The sequence below is a fragment of the Emericellopsis atlantica genome (genome assembly GCF_019669845.1).
Source record: "Emericellopsis atlantica unplaced genomic scaffold F5Z01scaffold_10, whole genome shotgun sequence".
In the NCBI taxonomy this organism is placed as follows: Eukaryota; Fungi; Ascomycota; class Sordariomycetes; order Hypocreales; family Bionectriaceae; genus Emericellopsis; species Emericellopsis atlantica.
Window position 1 is genome coordinate 604,864 of NW_025764712.1, and position 19,551 is coordinate 624,414.

Here is a 19,551-nt window from a genome sequence, read left to right on the forward strand (position 1 = left end):
TTTTGGTTGTGGTTGTGGTTGTGGTTGTGGTTGTGGTTGTGGTTGTGGTTGTGGTTGTGGTTGTGGTTGTGGTTGTGGTTGTGGTTGTGGTTGTGGTTTTGGTTATGGTTGTGGTTGTGGTACTGGTTATGGTTGTGGTTGTGGGACTGACCAAGTTTGAGACACGAACACAATCCTCACGAGTGGCGCCTCAGGACCCCAGACAGTCATCGATATCTCCACGAATATCCCTCCTATTGATCTCATTTACCGCTCTCTCCTATCCGGCAACCCTCTGATTGACAGTCGAGACTTATCGATTCGACGTCGCAATGTTTGTAACAAGTTTGTGGATGAGTTCGAGGGGCAATCACTAGAAGCCGTCTCAGCTGCATTCGAAGATGACAGATGCGCACGTGGACTTTGCGGCCACAGAACAAAGTCTTGAGACAGTATATGTTACGTTGTTGAAGTGAAGCTGGACAGCCTGGGATGATAGATGGGTCTTGGGTCACATATGTGTGATAGTATTGGCGAGCGCGGAAACATGGCTGACATTGGAAGGCCCTTCGTTTCCTGAACGTTGAGCTCATCCGGGACAGTCTGGGCTACTACCCAGGAGGCAATATCCTTGTCAGGGGTAGTGCCAATATCGGGCAATACTAACAGCCCCTAAGTATTGTTATACCTAAAGTCCGCACAAAGCTAAGTATAGAGAGGTCTGCACCTTGGCATAGATACTTATCCGTGGCACTCAATCATAAGCAGCTATTTACTCACCGGCGCTAGCGACTTCGTCGAGCGAGCACGGTAGCGTGGCCATGTAAAAGTAACAGTCAGTACCAAGATAGTCTCAGGACAAAGGCGCGTATAGGAGACTAGCATCCGAGGACCTGCTGCTCTGTGCACGAGACCATCAGATCATCAGTATCTTATTTTGACGAGCTACAGCTGCGTAAGCTACTCCATCAGCACGTCGGCCCAACCTGAGAAGCTGCCCGACATGGGCTGTCCCAGGTGACCGTCCTCACTGGCATCCCCACGCCTCCGTTGTACACGGCGCCCCGTGAACCTTTTGGCCACTGCACGCTTTCAGAGGATGCTGTGCATGCGACAGTTAGCTGCTATAGATAAGCATACTCAGATCGGGCTAATTCTTGTGATGTTGAACTGTGCGTTCATTTTCCGGGGGCCATTTCAGAGCGGACGAGCATCCATGTATGCCTGCGCTCTGCTCCACGCCGTCTTGTCGACTTTGATCTCCTCTAGTGACTGAATACCGGTGTTGATGGCTCCAATAAAGGCCGCAACGGTCCTGAAATCCTGTGCCAGATCTTGGGCAAAGGGCGCATACACGGGTACGAACTCTTCAACGCTGGCGAGGCGCTGCTCTTTGGATGGTTTGGCCCCTTCATCATCGTCGAAAAATGTGCGCACGGCAATACCCAGACTGATGTCGGGCTCATCAGAGAAGGGCAGGCTAGATGAGTCAGTATAGTGCTTATGAAAGAACATGAGTTTACTTACGTGGTGCTGATCTCGACTTGGTCGGACCGATCGCGTTTGCTTTGCCCGTACATGAACATTGATGCAAGGATAGCTTCGATAAGATCGCGATCAGCCTGTCGAACCGTGGATGAGAGGGCCCTGAAGGCCAGGAGGCCCCTGTTCAGGGGTCCAGTGTACCCGTACTCCTGATGGCTCAGCCTGAGAAGGGAAGCGCACTCTGATACGAGCGCAAGGCTAGCCTTCTCCTCATCTGTCCCCTTGCGGGGATAGCCGACTGCAGACACGCGAGGCTTTCCTCCCAGGAGTCCATGTCTAATGAGCTCAAAGGCAAGAAGGACAGCCTCTTCTGATTTCGGCGATGGCTGGTCGCCGTTGCTGTCGCGGATGGCGAAGAGGGCGAGAGCAAGGGCTCTTCCCCATTCCGTTACGCGGTGCTGATCGTTAATGTAGCCGCGGAGGTGGAGGAAGCGCCAGATGGTCACAGAGATGACCATGTCCGTGCTGTCGATACCGGTGATAATCCTGGTCTTGGCGATTGTTTTCGCCGCAAATTCATCATTCAGGAGGCTGGTGATCTCCAAGAATATGGGGCCATTGTACTCTGGGGGAAAATGAGCACGCAGGTCCTTTTCCTTGACGTCCCACGTGCCCACTTTTTGCGACGGAGGAGGGGACAAATTGCTGTGGTTGATATTGTGGGTGAACTTTGGATCAAACCATGCACGCATGGTAACTGCCTTGTGTCCAATACCTCGGTGGACTCTGGGGATGATCAGTCCTAGAGTTTGCTCCCTGATTGGGACGATCTCCTCCGTGACAAGCTTCTTGTATTCATCCGTGATCATGCTGTCCAGAGGGGGCTGAATCATGAATTGGCCGTGCGTTATGCAGCTCAGGTTACGAGGTCCGATAAGCCCGGTGTTCAGATAGTGAAAGAGCTCCGCGGGAAGCTGCAGCCCCAGATATTGGTGATTGTCTTGGGTAAGCTTGTCGTACTCGTTTACGCGCACTTCGCCGTCCTCGGTGATGTGGATGAAGTGGTGCACCGCCATGCGTGCCATTCGGTACTTTGACAACCATTCCGCATCTTGCGATTGCAGGTGGTCGCTAAAGGCAGCACAGGCGTTGGCGACAGATTTGTCAGAGGTGCGTAGAATGTTAATCGCGTCGCATATCCTCGTCTCGGACCCGCGCGGGTATGTCGTAGCATCTGAGAATGGAGGAAAAGGCTCCAAGAAGGAGGTCCCCGCCATGAGAAGAGCATCCACAAACATGGCCTCGCTAACGCCTCCCAGACTTCGCTTCAGTTGGTTTTTTGATACAGCAGAGATCCTCTGTCTTTCCCAGTTAATTTTGCGGATTACCGAGTCTCGAATCGGGTAGGCGAGAAGTTCCTGAGGTCCCATTACGCCTGCACACTGGTCGGAATCAACCATCTCGAAGTATGCCAGTTGCGCGCATGCATTGTAAGGCGCCACCAGAAAGTGCAAGTCTCTGGCCTTGAGATGCCTCTGAAGAGCCGGGTACAGGTTGCGTACGTTGTATGCGCCATTGCTTGGGCGGAATGTGTCGACGGCTTCCACAGGTAGGCCTTTTGCATACAGAGTCCACGCCTCGTCCGTTGCCTTGTGAGTGGCAGTGCTGCGCTTGAGGGCGACCTCGTCCTGTCCGACTAAGGCTTGTCCATCGAATACGAATAGAGGAGTAATTTTATTGTCCTCGAAACGCTGAAGCTGCAAGCCGATTTGCGTCTCGATGTTGGCTAGTCCGCCGAGGGCGGGCAATAAGGGCTCTTCGGCGCCCTCGTCGTCGAGGAGCTGGATCAACCAGTACGTGGCATCGATAGCGATGGCGCAGTCTTCGATATCGGACAGGGAGTGATCGCTGCTGGCATGTCAGGAGGTGGTGGGTGCAGGATTTTGGGAAGAACTCACATTGCGCAGTCATTGATCCAAGAGTCCTCTACGAGAACTATACCACATGATCAGCTTTGCCCGCGGCGGGAGTCTTCAGGTTACCCACGTCTCATCTTGTGAAGCTGAAGGCGCTTCGCGCGAATCCTTGGGTTTCGGGAAGCTACCAGCAGCAGGTACGTGGACAACGAGTGTTGTGTTGGGGATGTGACAGCTGGTCCGGCAAGGTGTCGTGATCGTTCTGCTGGCAGAAAGGCTAAGGTACAGGACAATTGGCCCTGACCAAAAGAGTACAAGGTCTGCCAAAAGAAAGTGCGAGGCAGCAACAAGCAGTTCTAATGGTGACGCCCGAAGCAAAGAAAGAAGAAAGTCACTTCGGGAACGCAGTCGCAGCTGTTGTTGCAGCAGGGGGGTTCATGTGCGTGCCAATTTTCATTGTCACAGGTCTAGGTTGGAAACTGCGCCCAATTCGGTTGATATTTGCTCCATGGCCCTGTGTGGAATAGTGTAAACTTTGTAATTGACACGTCTGCCGCTCAAGCACTGAGCAGAAGTGTGAGTAACCCCACCGTGGGACCTCCATGCTAGCCGCCGCCGCTTTTAGTGGGCATCACTGTCGGAGCGTGTCCGCGTGTATGTAGGGTGCCAATGAATGAACACGCATGCGATTTCGTCTCCTACGTGGTGTACTCTTGCTAGTTCTTGTGAGAACTGGGGCAATCTGAAATCATGAGACAGCTTAACGCCCAGCTGTTCCTACACCCGTGGGCATGTTCTCATTGTCCTCGTTGTCCCCCAACATGTGCCAGCGGCATGTCTACGATGGTCAAGAAGCCCCATGTTGGCTACACAGCTTTGGCATCCTCGTGCGAGCTGTGATGCAGTCACAATGGCGGCATCCCATTCCGCAATGAATCCCAACATCTCCAAGTCACCAACATACCCGAGTCCTCTCACTGAATGACAGCCGGCCGTTGTGGGTGTGTGTGTGTGGTTCAAAAGTCTTTTGTTTGAGCCGTCGACCGGGCAGCCTGATGATTTGTGCTACAAGACAACTCTTTGACGCCGCGAGACAAAAGTTGTCCCGTTCCCAACCGTCGCGAAAGGATCCATCCCAGTCCAAAGCCCGTCCAGAGACTCTGTCGTGTCGTCATGCCATCCCACGCTAGATGGTCTCCTTCGTAATCTTCCCCATTATCCACACATTGCTTATCGCAGCCTGCGGGCTTCACGCTCGGACTCGAGGAGGCAGAGGATATCGTCCTCACGGACTGTCGGACCCATGTTAGTGACCTGGCGGACGGATCGATCAAGGCGCGCGTGAACATACCGGGACCCTTGACGTTGCGGATGATGCTGCGGGACTGGTCGTCCATGAACTCGACACGGACCTGGGTGACACCACCACGCGAGCCTGCCAATTGTCAGCATGACAGTCTCTTCTCATGATCCCATCCATCTATCCATCCATCGCGGCCTATGAAATCTCCATCGAAAAAAATTCAAGGGCGTCGATGTCGAAATGACGATGATCATGCGGGTGATCGGGGGTTCGTACCGGTACGGCCAAGGACGCGGGTCACCTTGACGAGCTTGACGGGAGCCTTAGCGGAATCCATTGTGTGATGTTATTGCGAAAACGTCGAAATGGTGCGTTTTGCGATCGGTTGTCGTGGGCTTCGAGGAGGTGAGGGTGGATTAGAGGCTGGCTGCGACGAGACGTGGGACTGGACCGGTAGTGTGCACAAGTTTGCGCTGCAAAATTCTGTGCTTATCGTCAGGGTTTCTTGGGAAATGTGTGAGCAGATCACGTGGCGATAAGCAGCTGCCCTTTGCGACTTTGGGACGGCAGTCGGTGAAATGAATCTCCGATGGACCCGGCACCCTTACTAAAAGCGGCACTGAGACACGCGACACGCCGGCCGCCGGAGCTCCCCGAGCTGATGTGGGTCGCGAGGTGGGATGAAGGCCAAGACCAAGGGACCGCCCCTCCATGAACTACGACGACGATCATCGTCTCTGCATTTGATTAAACCTCTCAAAGCGGTGGTGAATAGTAGCCGTTTCTTCATACTAGATATCATTACTTGAACATGGCAGCCACTTCTCACATCCCGATCATTGATCTTTCGGGGGATCAGGCTGATGTGGCCCGTCAATTGGTGAACGCCGCTGAAGAACATGGGTTCATCTACATCCGAAATCTAGGGAAAGACTTCACGCCCTTGGACATTGATGAGGCGTTCTATATGGTACTGCCCCGCGCTTGACTTGACCGACAACTTACATCTTGCAGTCGCAAAAGATCTTCGATGCTCCGCTGGAAGAGAAGAAGAGGTGCTCCATTCAGACCAACAACAGGGGCTGGACTGGTATGCATTCAGAGACCCTCGACCCCAAGACACAGCAGGTATGGATGTACCAATCGTTCATGACTGGTATCTCATGCTGATCGATAAGATTGGGGACTATAAAGAGTACAACCACATAGCTCCCTTCCAAAACCATACTGAACCGTGTTTAGAGCCTTCAATTTCGGCCCTTTTATCAGAGGCAGAGCGCAGCAGCCGATTCCCGATAGCGTGTCTCAGTATGAACTCCGTTTCAATGACTTTGCCGATTCGTGCCATGCGCTCTGCCGGAAGATCCTCTATTTGTTAGGTCTTGGTCTTGGAGTATGCGCCTATCGCCCTGAAGCCGAGTCACTACTAATGCTTGCCAGGTTGGAGACTTCTTCTCCTCCGCGCACATCATCCCCGAAGAGCTGATGGAGTCGTTTCATTCCATCCTGCGGTTCTTGCGCTACCCTCCCCCCTCTTCCACTCCTCACTCCAGTGATGATGTTCGCGCGGGTGCCCACTCCGACTACGGCTCGGTGACCCTGCTCTTCCGGCTCAAAGGGCAAGCAGGCCTTGAAATTCTCAAGAAAGACAACACTTGGGCTCCTGTCCCGGTGTGCCCCGCAGGCACCGAAAATGACCCAAGTCCGCCGATTCTGATCAACATTGGCGATCTGTTGTCATACTGGACCAACGGACTTTTCAGAAGCACGGTCCACAGGGTCGTGTTCACCCCGAACCAAGGAGACAATAGAGTCTCCGGCGAGCCTTGCGATGGTCCGAGATATTCGATTGCATTCTTCTGTCATCCGGAAGGCTCAACGAAGCTAGAGCCCGTGCCAAGCGACAGAGTCAAGAACTTCAAGGCAACGGGCGACGCGGTGGAGGCTAACCCCTATTCTGAAAGGAAGACCATGACGGCCGGCGAGCATTTGGACATGAGGCTGAGGGCCACATATGGGAATCTGTATGATGAGAAGAAATGATTCCAGCTCTTAGACTGATCCACAATACCAACGCCTCCAAGGATCCTTGAATCCATCATAGCATTTCTTGCGAATCGTTTCGTCCTCCAGTATTGTCATATACTGCAGTATCCTCCAATCGTACACAGAGATCATATCTCGTTCTCCGTGAGGGATCTTCTCTCTCGAGATGATCAAATCTTTCAGTACGGTTTCTGTCTCGGTTGCCTTGTTCAGACTGTCGACGAGCAGAACTTTGTCTCGAGCTTGGTCGCCTGTGCGGCTGTTGATACAGAGTGTCTGCTCGGTAGCTGGACGCTCATCGAGAAGACTCATGGAAGTTCCAAGACCGTGAGCACCCAGCAGGCTTGCCAATTCTGGATGTGTGCTATCCAGATACGGCGCAAGCAGCAGTACTTTTTGAGCAAACTTGCATTGTTTACCAGAGTATGTGCAGCCATCTGGCAAGGGTCCTTTGCCACTAGGAAGCATGGCTAGGGGCGCCGCCATGCTGGCTTGAGGACTTTTCTGTCCGCCATTGGCCACTCCAAAGGTACATTCCCGTGTGCCGCAGGATGCAGAAACAGGTGTCTTGCATCCTGGATGTGCGTCGTGACACTTGGTCGTCAATACCGGCGTATCCCCTATTGTCCCTCCAGGGGAGACTTCACACTGCACGGACCGAGTGTTCCCCTGCCCAGAATCCAGAATGCATGATGTGGGTCTTTTGCACGGGTTAATGTCACTGATTTCTCCCAGTGGACTTCGACGAAGCAAAGCTAGGTCATCTGCTGATTGTCTCTTTGTGCAGCTTAACCCCGACTCGCAGTTCTTGCGTTTTCTGGAGGACAATTGTTCGCTATCTTTGTGTATTGGACGAGAAAGCCTTCGAAGTATTGCAGTATCGTGCTGCCAGTTTGAGGTCGGAGTCGCAAACAAGGGTCCGCGTGCTTTCATGGCGGAACCATTAACGCTCGGGGAAGCAAACGCAATTGCTGGTTGAGACTGACCAAGTCTTTCACCCAATCCTGGGTCAATTGGTGATATAGACCAGCTCTGGGTGCTGCTTTGCGTAGAGCGCCTAGGGGATGGGGTTGCCATAGTTGTCCGTGTCTGCTGACTGACTGCGTCGACAGCTACGCCTCGAGGATCGGCAGCCTCGAGCTTTGCAATCCATTGTAGGTTTTCCTGGCTGTCCACCTGCTCTTCAACATTCACGGCGTCTTGACCAATGTCCTGTAACTCCTGAAACGTAATGGTGTCCATGTAGTCTCTGTCAAAGTGGACTTTGGAGACAACAGGGAAACGCGGCATCCAGAGTCCAGAGGTACCGTTTTTGACAAAGCTGAAACATCTCATGTCAAAGACCATTGGTGAGGTGAAGATTACACTCATCTCAGGCCGCTTGCTAATGCCGCGTACCATGTCCACAATGATCTGCGTGTTCTCTTCTTGAGTGACTGCTCCGGACCTCCCAAACTCCAAGACGGATGTCAGGAGGGTCTGATCGAGTTCCACCATGCCGATGACAGTGAATCTCGGTTTCGCTCCGTGCTTCTGCACGTCTGTCTTATTACTCAGGTTTCCAAAAAAGAAATGCGTCCACCTGAGATTGGGTATGCGGTAGGCCATTGCTTTCACGGCGTCGTAGCCAGCGCCCACGACCGCAAAGTCGCCAATATCGCCCATGCCTCCAATGTACTCCTTCTTCAGCTTGATACATCGGCCGCTCCTCGGACGTCCTGGCACGCTGAGGTCAAAGTAGGGCTCGTCTGGTTTAATGACTAAACCTTCTTGCTTTGATGTGATGATTTCTGCAAATACATTCCGGAGATCGGAAGCGGCACGATGCGTGCCAAAGTCAATCACCCGCCTCTTCACTGTCTCAGCCCAGCCGGCACGGTGTTTGATGAGGCTCTCGAGAAGTTTAATTCGCTCCGAATGGCGAACATGGAGCAGTGATTCATCGTCGAGTAGCAGGATGTCGTAGTAAATGATCATAAGATGATCATGACGTCTCGGCCTTGAAAGTGTGAGTTTGGTTGAGACAGCTGCGCAGAATATTTACGGTGAGTCGTGGTCCGTTCCCAGGTACAGGCCTCTGCGGGTGACATGGTTGCGAATTTTGTGAAAGGGCAGAATTTTTTTCTCCTTTTCGATGTAAGCGACTGAGTTTCCCATGACGTCTTGGAGGATATTACCAGGTCGCTGTATACTACAAGCTCCCCCTCTAGTATGCATCCTCTGGTGATAGTGCAATCTCCAGTGCCGATCTTCAGGGAACTCTGCACAATGCTATTGAATATGTCAGATAAGTTCGACAGACATGTGTGAGTCTTACGGATGCAGCCCTCTTCGATCCTCTGTGCTGTCTTTGCCGCTTTTGGAGAATATTTGCACACAAGCCGGTCCCTTTGTCAAATCCACGTGAATCTGGCAATACTCCCCGTCAATCTTGTCTTCCACACTCATCCGACCGGAGCCCTGTGATAGACAATGTTTGATACTTCTCGCTTGGGACCAATGTTGTCGGCCCACCTTGACACCAAGCTGTGGCTTCAGCTTCACACGCAGCTGCCTCCAGATGACATCTTTTCCAGACGAGTTCGGCAACAGGCTTGTCCGAATCGACTGGACCGTTTGGGTAGCACATGCAAAATCCTGCCGGACCTTTAAAACAGATGGGAGACATGGGTCCACAAGTCGGAAAATCAGATTCTCGTCCAGACTGAGAGGCGCAAAGTCTTTCAGGACCATGCGCGTGAGCCATTTGGCTTCAGTGGCCGACAGACGACGATACACATTCTGCAGATCGCTTCGATCTCGGTTGTTTAGCGGCCCCAGTGTGGCACGAATAGCCGGAGAACTAAACTTAATCCTGGCAGCAAGACCGTTGAGGAGAGCATCAATTTCTTCCACGGTAACACGATGATTGGGGCTCAGTTGTGAGGGCTGGTGTTCGTCAGTCGAGGACTTTTGGCCCAAATGAGATATACTTGCCGTCGACTTCAGAATACTCTCTACACAACCAGCCAAATCGGTGTTGCTTCCGCTTTGCCGATACCTCGTCAAGTCTCGGATTCGAGAAGCGCCCAGGGCCAAGCCCCGCCCGATAATCTTCTCCAACGACCCAGCTTGGATGAAGTAGACTCGATCCGGTCGTTTTTCCGGCAACAGTGTGGACAGGAGAGCGACGATATCAGTATCGTGTGCATCAACACGTGAGCGATTGTGGGCGAACCATGACTCCACGGTCTGCTTCAACGGCCGCTCTGAGATGCAGAGACTGTGGCATTCGTCGAGCAGTTCGCAAACCGCGGCAAAGGCCAACGGCATGTTTGCACGTGCTGTCAGGGCATTGCCAGCCGATGCTCAGAGCGTGATTTCAAATCTTCGGACAAGGATATGAAGTGCCGTCACAGTTTAATGCCGCTGCTAAAGTTCATGTTGTTCGCGTGCGGAGACCTGTAGACGATGATTGACGCGTCGTGGAGCAGATTGCGCTCGACAAATGCACGCGACATTAACGTGCTGTCACATGACATGAGGGGCTATTGAGGGAAGGCACGTACGGATGAGTGTTCATCAACCCGACACCTACCTTATTGGTGTGACCTCGCCAGAAGTTAGAACAATACGCCCCCGCCGAGACATGACGCTGAGCCAATGTTTTAGCAACTACATCATTGTGGTAGTAGTCATCTTGGGGGATTCGACGGCGCTTGCTCTGCCACCTCTGCCGAGCCTTCATGGGGACTAGACGCCAGCCGACCTGCAGCTGAACAGCAAGACGTCCTGCCCTTGCGCATTCGAGTGTTGTGTCAAGATTCAAGGAGATGAATGAGATGTACACAGAGAGCAGCTTGCGGGAGGCTCGCGCAGTACATAATAAGCAGCTCGTTCCCTCGACAAGGGACCACTTTCTCACAGCACTACTTGTACTCACTTCCTCACCGTTCCGCCTAGTCGAGACAACATGTCAACACTACTCCGTAGTAGTTAACGGGTAATACTAGACTAGCCGGTACCTTTTAAATTAGTAGTAGATAATTATTTGAATACGTAGTATATACTTGTATCTTTTTCCTGAACTGAGGTCCAAACGGCCTCGCGTGGTTCGTTACGTGGTGCACACCCAGGACACATCATTCTCGCGCCGTCCCGTACCACTACTTATTTCAGGGCGGTCTCAAGCTCTGGTGGCACTGTCTCCAGTCAGTCGAGACCGCGGGCCCCGCAGTGTTCCTGGAGCTAATTACGACCACTACCTACTGCTTCACTGAGCTTGCTTCCGTGATGCCCCTGACAACGGACATGGCAACGGCGCCAGCTCCACAGATAGCCTCAGTAAATGCGTTTCATGCTCGCATTAAGATGATGATAAACAACCCAGCCTCGACGGCCACGCAGGCTGAGTCTGACCATGCGACGAGCGAGTCAGTACTTGTACTGCCAGCAACAACAGCCCCATTTGTTCCCGAGACATCCCCAGATCGTACGTCTGAGTTCTGGAAACACGTAAACTTCCCATTGTCTACGCACAAGCAATCAATCAGCTCCCATCATCCTCAACTACGCTCGCCAGTTGCAATATCACCAGGACTCTGTCATTATTGCCTGGTCAGAGCTCCAATTAAGCGTCCAGCCTTTCATTTGACCCCCCAGACACCACACCCCAGACAGCCTCCACTGTCCAATAGCACCGTGAATCCCCTGAATCTGCGCCGTCGGCAGAGCAAGGCCAGGCCAGGCACTCGAGACCACCACACCCATACGGCTCGATCTCGACGCCAATTGAGATCGCTACCCCTTCCTCGACAGCCCGTGCCAATTCGTCCCTGCTTTATTTAGGGCTGCCAATGATGAGCAGCGCTTGCCGGTCTTGCCTATGAGCACTTTTCTTTTCAACATCTGCGCCGTCGACCGAATTTCATCCTCTCTCTTCAATGAATATCGCCACTTGAACCACGACAACAAAGCGCTTCTTGCTAGAGCTGCTGCCGCCACTGCCCGTCAGCGGCGCCGCAGAGCCGACAGGGCTCCTCACCTTCTATCACCCGCCACTCCTTTGAGAAAACGCCGGCGACAGCACGGCTTCCAATCTTTACAGAAACTACTACAGAGGCGTCTGGAAATGGCCTCCCAACACGAGATTCGACGTCGCTCCTCCGCAGCCGACCGGACAGTCGCCCCTGTCGCTCCTCTTGCGAGCACCTCGGCCACAACGACGACACTCGCTCCAGCTCTCGAGATAACAAGCCGACCGTCGAACCAGCCCACCAGTGACAGCGACTGCGATAGTAACGATGCAGCCGCCATGCCTCCTCCGCCAGCCCCGGTGGCTGGCGATGCGTCCCCAACCCGCCATTCAAGAGCCACCTCCCCAGCCTCAAGGAATGCGAATCGCCTCTCTTTGACGCTACCGATCGCGGCTCCATCAAGCGACCCTTCAAGACCAACGCCAACATCATACGTCCCGGGGAGTGCGTCAATTCCTCCGACACCTGTTGATTCCTCCACCGTTACGAGTCCTGTGAACGCCAATGAATTCATCATCGCGATCGCGGCTCAGGAGAGGAGAGTGCTAGAGCTGCGAGAGGAACTACTTCGCGCCGAGTCTGAGCTCTCAACTCTCAAGAAGCAATGGTCTTCGAAGGAGGTTTACAGCCGCCGGCATGAGTCGCGTCAAACGGAAACTCCCCGGTCTACGACTACAGCTCCTTTGGAAGTCGATACTGGTTCAGCCAGGCAGAGTATCGACCTAGATCGCAGGAGGCTGCTTCTGCAGCAACCCAACACTCCGACTCAAAAGGGCCGCAGAGTGCTTCGCGGCGGACATGCTCGCACGCTCTCTCTGCTGTCACCCCCCAAGTCTGACTCCGGTTTCGCGATACTCGAAGATCGCAACTATGAGCCCGTCAGCCTACCTTTACCTCCCATTGAGCGTCGTGCAGCTCAATTGACCAACCCCAACCTGGCGAAGCGCGCGTCTTGGCAGCCGCAAAGCCATCGTCAGCAATCCAATGTTCCTGGGCTTGTGGAGGACTTTAGGATGGGACTCAAAGCCTTTGTCGAAGACATTCGTCAGATCACTGTCGGTGAGGAGCCCATCAGCGGCTCTCCCGCCAACACAGCGGGCCAGCAGCGTCCGAGCATGACCACGAGCCGGTCGTCGGGAGACCTTGATACGATACGTCCTAGCCAACCTGCACGACCAAAGGTGAGCAGCACTTTCGATATTCCAGCCGCAGCCGCTGCGAGCACACCGTCAACCCAAAAGGCCAATGACGGAACTTGCCAAGACAAGCCCAAGGCTGGCAAGAGCAAGCGGTTCTCCTGGACACCGCTGAGCTTCGACTCGGTGGACGATAGCAGTTGGTCCAATTGGGACTCACCTGCGTCGGCCAAGTCCACCCGCTGGAGTGGCTCGACCATCAACAGCGGTGGTGCCGAAGACATCGAGTCGATCCCTGAAGCATCCGAGGAGGTCGAGACTCCATCGTGAGAGAAACCGTCCGCAGACTGACTACAAGACATACTGACACTCGAGCAGCAAGCCAAAATCAACACCCGGGGACGCCCCTCTCCTGTCGCCGAAACTTGGCGAAATCCTTCCCAATATGGTCAATAAGTTCACGCCCAGCAATATCAAACGCACCGCCAACCACATCATGGACGAGTGGGAGAAGTCGTTGATCGAACCTCAGATTGCGAGCGACAAGGAAAACAGCTTTTGAGTACTCATGTCGTCTGACTTTTGATGTCACTATCGAGGGCTTGTCCTACCCGTTTCCACGGCTAGCCTTGATCGAGAGAACTCAAAGCCTCTGAGATGGCGATCGCGATCGCGTCGTGGTATTATTGTCGTTGTTTGTCTGTTGGAAATCCTTGTTTGCGTGGATAATGATTACGACTAAATGACTGAAAAGATATTGAGCTAGTTCTAGTGAGGCATGTGTCCATTAGCCACCAATCATATTTATCACCTGGAATACTTTCGATTGATAACCCCTGTTTGCTATCTGTTCTCGAAAGCGACATTCCATCTCGCTAGGATGGAGAGCTTGTCTGATTGTACGGACGTAATTGATAAGATCCACGGTCTTTTGAAACAAGACATTCGGTGCTGCGGATACTGTGCTAGTAGCATTGGGTATCTAACTTAGTGCGTTAGAACGCTACACACAAACGCCTACTACTTTGAAAGCCGTACAGTCTGCCGTGACAAGAATACAGAATATGACTGTCAGTTATCTAGCATTGAATATATCTCCACTGGTTGATGTTCCGATGATTGTCGTCGGCCTTCGTGCAGTCTGTGCAGGGTAGGCTGGGATCGGAATATTCACATCCCGAAGTCCGGGCCTTCCGCTGCAGAGTGAGTGTCAGCGCCGCCGCTACCAACATGTGGGGCGCAAGCTAGACCCGCCCAAAGTTTCTGAACTTTTTTTTCTGGACGACTGGAGAGATATCTGTCTCGAGGTCTCGTGCTTGTGAGGACACAGCACACTCTTCGCCAACCACACAATGTCGTCCTTTTTCACAGCCCCAGGCGCGCAAAAGAAGCGCAAAAGACCGTCTGCGCCTGAGCATCCCAAGAAACGTGCGACGCCGATAAGTACTTCCAAGCCCAACGGCAAGTCAAAGGGCCCCACCACCACCGCAAAGCGAGGCGATAGAGACGAATCCGCCTCGGACAGCGATTCCGATGACGACGAGAGCTTTGAGGGTGTTTCCGACAAGGGTGACGATGTCGATGACCGGAGCGAGTCTGATGAAGAGGAGGAGACAGCTGCAGAGCGCAGATTGCGGCTAGCAGAACGCTACCTCGAGAATGTGAAAGAGACGGTGGACGAGGCAGGTTTCGACGCCGCCGATATTGACAGAGACCTCATTGCCGAGCGATTGAAAGAAGACGTTGCAGAGGGGAAAGGTCGTATATACCGTCAATTGGCGGCAGAGTTGGACATTGGCAGCGGAATCAGGATATTCTCCCGATGCCAGTCCAAGTCGGTCACAGCCGTTGCGTCGTCAGCGCCATTCGTCTACACTGTCACAAAGGACTTGTATCTGCACAAATGGAGAATGCAGGACCTGCCCCAACACCAATTCCCCCAGTCCACGAAACGGAAACCAAAGAAACCACAGGCTCCCCCGAGGAGAAAGCCCGTCCTCGAGCAATGGATCAAGGGTGACTTCAAGAAATCGCGAGAAAGAGGATATATGAGGCACACGGGTCAAATTCTCGCAGTCGCAGCATCGTCTGACGGCAAATTCGTCGTCACAGGTGGCCAAGACAGAAAGCTGATCATCTACGACGCCCCCACACTCAAGCCTCTCAAGGTCTTGACGCACCACCGCGACGCCATTACCGGTCTGGTGTTCCGCCGCGGGACAAATCAACTCTACAGTTGCGCGCGCGACCGCACAGTCAAGGTCTGGAGTCTGGACGAAATGGCCTACATCGAGACCTTGTTCGGCCACCAGGACGTTGTGGTGGACATTGATGCGCTTGCACAAGAACGCTGCGTCAGCGTCGGCGCGCGCGACCGAACAGCACGCTTGTGGAAGGTCATGGAGGAGACTCAGCTCGTCTTTCGCGGAGGCGCTACGGACAAAAAGTCCGTGCCACCGGGCATTGACCCGCGTTCCCTCTCCAATGAGGGCAGCATGGACCGCATCGCCATGATCGACGACGACCTCTTCGTCACCGGCAGTGACAACGGCGCTCTGTGTCTATGGAGTGTGCAAAAGAAGAAGCCCGTGTACATCGAGCCCCTGGCCCATGGCCACGACCCAGCCATGTTGCCATCTGAGGTATCCGCCTCCAAGAACCCCAAGGAGGAGGAGGTGCCGCCTCCTTCAGCCCGATGGGTCACGGCGTTGAAGACGATCCCCTACTCAGATGTGTTTTTCAGTGGAAGTTGGGATGGTTACATTCGCGCATGGCGGTTGAGTGATGACAAGAGGAGTTTCGAGTCACTGGGCGTGCTCTCCAACGATGGATCCAACAACGGGTCGCTTGTGTCAAATGGAGACGCGCAGCAAACGGGGCCTATTCAGGGCGTGATCAACGATATCACCCTCTTCGAGCGAGGGGATAGGGGCAAGGATGGTGTGTGTGTAGTGGCCGCAGTCGCCCAGGAGCACCGTCTCGGGCGATGGAGGACATGGAACAAGGCGAGGAACGGTTGCTTGATTTTCGAGGTACCTCGCATGAAGGGCATCACCACAAATGGCGTCGACGGGAGTTCAGAGAATTCGGGCGACGAGTAGATCACGCTCCGCTTACAGTTCGGCTGTAAAAACAACTAGAAATTTCCTCCTTTCCGTTCAGAGCGCCGAATGCCTCCTATCAAATCGTGTTTCGCGCCTGTTGACATGCTTGCTATGCTTCGACTGCTTGCTCATCGAATGTACAAAATCAAAGAGGTAACAAGGAAAATGTTAGACATATGTGCTGAACCAACTCTCCAACGCCAGAACATTCCTCTATGCAAAGCAAAAACATCCCCTTCTTGAGCGCCTGTGTGGAAAAGGTATTATCCTGGCATCTATGCTCTCAACGCCTCATCTGATATAAATCAATCATCGTCGATGCTGTGTACAATGCGCCCTGCAGCTTGTTTCTGCCGCGACGTTGCTTGGTTTGTGGGACTCGAATCGCCACGGTCTCGTCCAACCAAGGTTCGCTTGTTGCTTACGCCTTTGGAGCTTGTGCCTACTTCTTCGCCGTCTGATTCGGGCAGTAGCTGGACAAAGGCGGGCACGGTGCGTGTGTCACCGTACATTGGAGACCTTGTTGGCGAACCTTCTTCCGCGGAAAAGCACTTCTCGTCTGGCTGATCCACACTGGCGCACTCGTCCTGGATACTGTTCATCAGTCCCGCTGCCGGGCCATCAGTTTTCACTAACGGCAAGCGCTTCGGGCGGGAGATGGTGGCAGGAGTGGTAGAAGTGGTGTCGCGACTGGCTTGGGTGGTTGCGCTACGCCTCGGGGCTTGACGTGATGGCGAACCACAACTCACGGGCGCAGAAGCCGTGCTGTCGCGCGCTGATGTTGGCTGAGTACCTGACTCCTCGGATGGTAACGACGATTGCCGCTCGTTACTATCTGGGGGCCCCGTAGCCTCAGACGACTTAGCCAACGTTTTCAGTTGCTTCTTGCGCTTTAGCTTCTCTTCCTTCTCATTTTGCAGTCTCTGTTGCTGTTCTGCCTGGAGACTGAACAGCATGTCTCTCATGTTGGACCGTATCTCACTAGCTTCGACCTCCCATTCCAGGCCTTCCCGATTCAGGAGACGTCGGCATGCCTCGTCAGGGTCTTTCAGAAACTGCTCGACATACGACAGGATATACACACCACAGTCGCAGTAGTTCTGTTGCTCTGGGAGCTTCTTGGCTGTCATGCCGTGAATTGGTGTAGTGAAAGCTACACTCTTCCTGGCCTGCGCTTCTTGCACGAGATATTCTCTAAGAATCTTGCAGGTTGAGGGCCGGGCAATGGCAAGTGAGTCCATGGTAACAATCTTGGGTTCTTTGGACTTGTCATGTTTCGGCTCCGGCTCAGTGATTTGGCCCCGTTCGGTTTGATCGCCTGCGGAAGTAGACGACTCCTTGGCTGCCGTTGTGCTCTCACGCAGTGCATTGCCCGGGTTGCAGATGATGGCCATGTACCAATGCATATTCTCGTTGACGGGGACGATGACATAGTCGTACGAGAAAATGTCAATCTTGGCAGTCCATGACTGTACTCCCGCATATCTGTCCTTTTTCAACTTCTCATGGAAGAAGCTGCTGAGGATGTGCACTTTGTTCAAAAGCTCGGGGCGCTCTTTCTCCAATTGCAGTTGCAGGTGCCGCAGATAGAAACTGATCAAATTATCGTTCAAGAACTCGCCCTCGTCTAGTCGCAGGATGTCGTCCTGATCAACCGTGGCCCGATTCTTGCCTGTCGCTGGGTATATCAAAGGTTGGGGCCACCTGCTTCTCCAGTCAGGATGCAGCGACGTCCAGGTTTCGAAATTTTCGAGATTGTTGAGCGGCTTTTGTTCATCAGGTGCTAGCCTTTGAGTGCGTCGCGTTGAAGGGCCTTTGGTAACAAGTGTCGTGGGTTGAGTCGGCGAAACAGCACTCGTAGTTTTTGTAGCCCGAGCATTTGCTGTTTCTGGCGGTCCAGTCATCTTATCCTTGAGTTTGGCAGGCTTTCCTTGAGGTTGTGGGGAGACTTTGGCGGCCCCTAATGGCAAGGACTCTTCAGTCGAGGAGTCGTCCTTGGTGCCGTTCTTCTCTTGATAATTCAGTGCTTCCGACATCGCACGTTCGAACGTTGCTTGCAATTGCGCACTTTGTTCAAAGTCAGTAAAGGTCAGTAGAGCGGTATCATGTCGCACAAACCTTCCCTGAGAGCACAATAGCTCACTGTCAACAGACTTGAGGAACTTGACCGCGATTTCCTTGCTCGTAAACTGCAAATGAAGCGTGCGGTTCATTTCCAATCGGGACATGCGTGAGATGCGTACGTGCTTACTGTGCGTTGCGTTATGGTATATGTGCACAATTGAATCTGCGGAAACAGATAACCACTCGATAGTCGAAAGTTTCCACTTGCCATCCTCGCCGAGGATCTTGAGCTTCCAATTGTGATGATCATCTTCAACAAGCGCTGACTTCTGGCCGCCAGCACGAAACGAATTCCTCCCACAGGCCGCGGCCTCCAACCAACAGGCGGACACTTCCAGAGGATCAGGCGAAGCTTCAGTACTGGTGAATTTGGTTGGCTGGATGTCTGCTTTGGATGGTGAGCGCTGCCGTTTCCGCTGTTGCAACGCCGAAAAGTTTGTAGCTCTTGCCTTGCCCTTGCTGGGAGTCCGCGCAAGCTCATCTTCTGAGACATCTGCATTGGCTGCGCCTTGGGAAGTGCGCTTCGGTTTCTTGACAAACGGTCCCTGCATCGGCGGCACTCGCTCGCTTTTTCTAGGCCGTCCGCGTAAGACGTCCGACTGGATATTCGCTGGTGGCGGCCCGTCGTTGTCGGCCAGATCATCGACGATCACATGGTCTTGAGAATCTGCAATGGAAATTGGTTCGTCGTCGCTGTGTATGACCTCGGGCTTCGTGGCTTTTCCGTGCGCAGGCCCGGTGACGTGTAACAGCCTAGGCTTCTTGGGGCGGGGGCCGGAGGAGGCCCTGGCATGATTTTTCTTGCCGTAGCTGTCGTTTCTCGGCTCCTCTATCGTGAATTCCCAGACTTCAGCAGAGTTATCATCGTCCCGGCCGCGTTTGGGCAAATCGCGAGGTTTGTTCTGCGGGAAGTGTTGAGAGTATTCTGGGCATTGCTTCTGGCGTTTTGCAGGCCGGACTTGCTCCTTCGATTGTCGTGTGACGAGGTTGACGGCACCCCGGACTTGAACACTTATGTTGTCGACTGCCCTGCTCCCTAGGCCCTTAACGGCGCTCTGCCAGCAGTCAGCTTGATATGCCAGTGGCAGGGATCACTGGTGTGAACGTACGAGATTCCCTTTACCCATGTTGCCGTGTCTCGGGCTGCGTTATGCGATCAGCACACTAGAATGAACCGACGTCTTCGGAGACTAACCCATAGTCGGGGAAGGAACTGCTGGCGTCTGAATGATAGCGTTCGAGCGGACTGCCAGCGTTCAGTACGGTCTGGACCTGGATCTCGTAGCGAGGCGGAGGAATGATCGTACTTCCATGAAGCCTTCGGGGGCGTCTTCCCTGGTAAAGCGCTGGAGGCGTTCGTCGGCATACACACAGCGATCAGGGACTTTGTAGGGTCGAAAGAAAATGTCTGCCCGCGCTGGATCACGAACAGCCCATGCAAAA

General features: G+C 53.5%; 7 protein-coding genes across 7 annotated transcripts in view; 4 read left to right on the top strand and 3 right to left on the bottom strand.

Moving 5' to 3' along the window:
• Window positions 1-196, top strand: part of F5Z01DRAFT_52129 (uncharacterized protein) — a 773-nt gene extending 577 nt beyond the window's left edge. Inside the window, exon 3 of the mRNA XM_046260412.1 lies at window positions 4-196. Within this exon, the coding sequence (XP_046119325.1) occupies window positions 4-150 (147 nt within the window). The 3' untranslated portion in view covers window positions 151-196. The remainder of the gene's footprint in view (window positions 1-3) is intronic.
• A 4,414-nt stretch (window positions 197-4,610) lies between these two features.
• F5Z01DRAFT_680921 (40S ribosomal protein S28) lies at window positions 4,611-5,020 on the bottom strand (the record flags this gene model as incomplete). The annotated part of the gene is made up of 3 exons (XM_046265637.1): window positions 4,611-4,672; window positions 4,732-4,815; window positions 4,960-5,020. The coding sequence occupies 3 exons, from the start codon at window positions 5,018-5,020 to the stop codon at window positions 4,611-4,613; spliced, it is 207 nt and encodes a 68-aa protein (XP_046119326.1).
• Window positions 5,021-5,317: 297 nt separating this feature from the next.
• On the top strand, window positions 5,318-6,731 carry F5Z01DRAFT_52195 (uncharacterized protein). The gene is made up of 5 exons (XM_046260416.1): window positions 5,318-5,653; window positions 5,698-5,811; window positions 5,862-5,878; window positions 5,926-6,076; window positions 6,124-6,731. The coding sequence occupies exons 1-5, from the start codon at window positions 5,495-5,497 to the stop codon at window positions 6,724-6,726; spliced, it is 1,044 nt and encodes a 347-aa protein (XP_046119327.1). The 5' UTR covers window positions 5,318-5,494; the 3' UTR covers window positions 6,727-6,731.
• A 4-nt stretch (window positions 6,732-6,735) lies between these two features.
• Window positions 6,736-10,266, bottom strand: F5Z01DRAFT_722177 (ATP dependent DNA ligase domain-containing protein; the record flags this gene model as incomplete). The annotated part of the gene is made up of 5 exons (XM_046266598.1): window positions 9,706-10,266; window positions 9,047-9,657; window positions 8,907-9,000; window positions 8,774-8,856; window positions 6,736-8,728 (listed from the first exon to the last, which is right to left on the bottom strand). Exons 1-5 carry the CDS (start codon window positions 10,039-10,041, stop codon window positions 6,736-6,738), a joined length of 3,117 nt encoding a protein of 1,038 aa, XP_046119328.1. The 5' UTR covers window positions 10,042-10,266.
• Window positions 10,267-12,022: 1,756 nt separating this feature from the next.
• On the top strand, window positions 12,023-13,911 carry F5Z01DRAFT_685766 (uncharacterized protein; the record flags this gene model as incomplete). Its single annotated transcript, XM_046265971.1, has 2 exons — window positions 12,023-13,206; window positions 13,259-13,911. 2 exons carry the CDS (start codon window positions 12,023-12,025, stop codon window positions 13,440-13,442), a joined length of 1,368 nt encoding a protein of 455 aa, XP_046119329.1. The 3' UTR covers window positions 13,443-13,911.
• A 172-nt stretch (window positions 13,912-14,083) lies between these two features.
• On the top strand, window positions 14,084-16,024 carry F5Z01DRAFT_653022 (WD40-repeat-containing domain protein). Its single transcript, XM_046263325.1, has one exon. The coding sequence runs from the start codon at window positions 14,233-14,235 to the stop codon at window positions 15,979-15,981; it is 1,749 nt and encodes a 582-aa protein (XP_046119330.1). The 5' UTR covers window positions 14,084-14,232; the 3' UTR covers window positions 15,982-16,024.
• A 265-nt stretch (window positions 16,025-16,289) lies between these two features.
• Window positions 16,290-19,235, bottom strand: F5Z01DRAFT_673352 (uncharacterized protein; the record flags this gene model as incomplete). The annotated part of the gene is made up of 3 exons (XM_046264933.1): window positions 16,290-18,051; window positions 18,103-19,163; window positions 19,218-19,235. The coding sequence occupies 3 exons, from the start codon at window positions 19,233-19,235 to the stop codon at window positions 16,290-16,292; spliced, it is 2,841 nt and encodes a 946-aa protein (XP_046119331.1).
• Window positions 19,236-19,551: the final 316 nt, after the last annotated feature.

What these genes read in the sequence shown, in the direction of transcription:
- F5Z01DRAFT_52195 (XM_046260416.1), top strand. Translation starts at nt 5,495, where the DNA reads ATGGCAGCCACTTCTCACATCCCGATCATTGATCTTTCGGGGGATCAG. An exon ending in TTGATGAGGCGTTCTATATG is followed by an intron (nt 5,654 to 5,697) that starts GTACTGCCCCGC and finishes TACATCTTGCAG; the next exon opens with TCGCAAAAGATCTTCGATGC. An exon ending in TGTTAGGTCTTGGTCTTGGA is followed by an intron (nt 6,077 to 6,123) that starts GTATGCGCCTAT and finishes AATGCTTGCCAG; the next exon opens with GTTGGAGACTTCTTCTCCTC.
- F5Z01DRAFT_653022 (XM_046263325.1), top strand. Translation starts at nt 14,233, where the DNA reads ATGTCGTCCTTTTTCACAGCCCCAGGCGCGCAAAAGAAGCGCAAAAGA.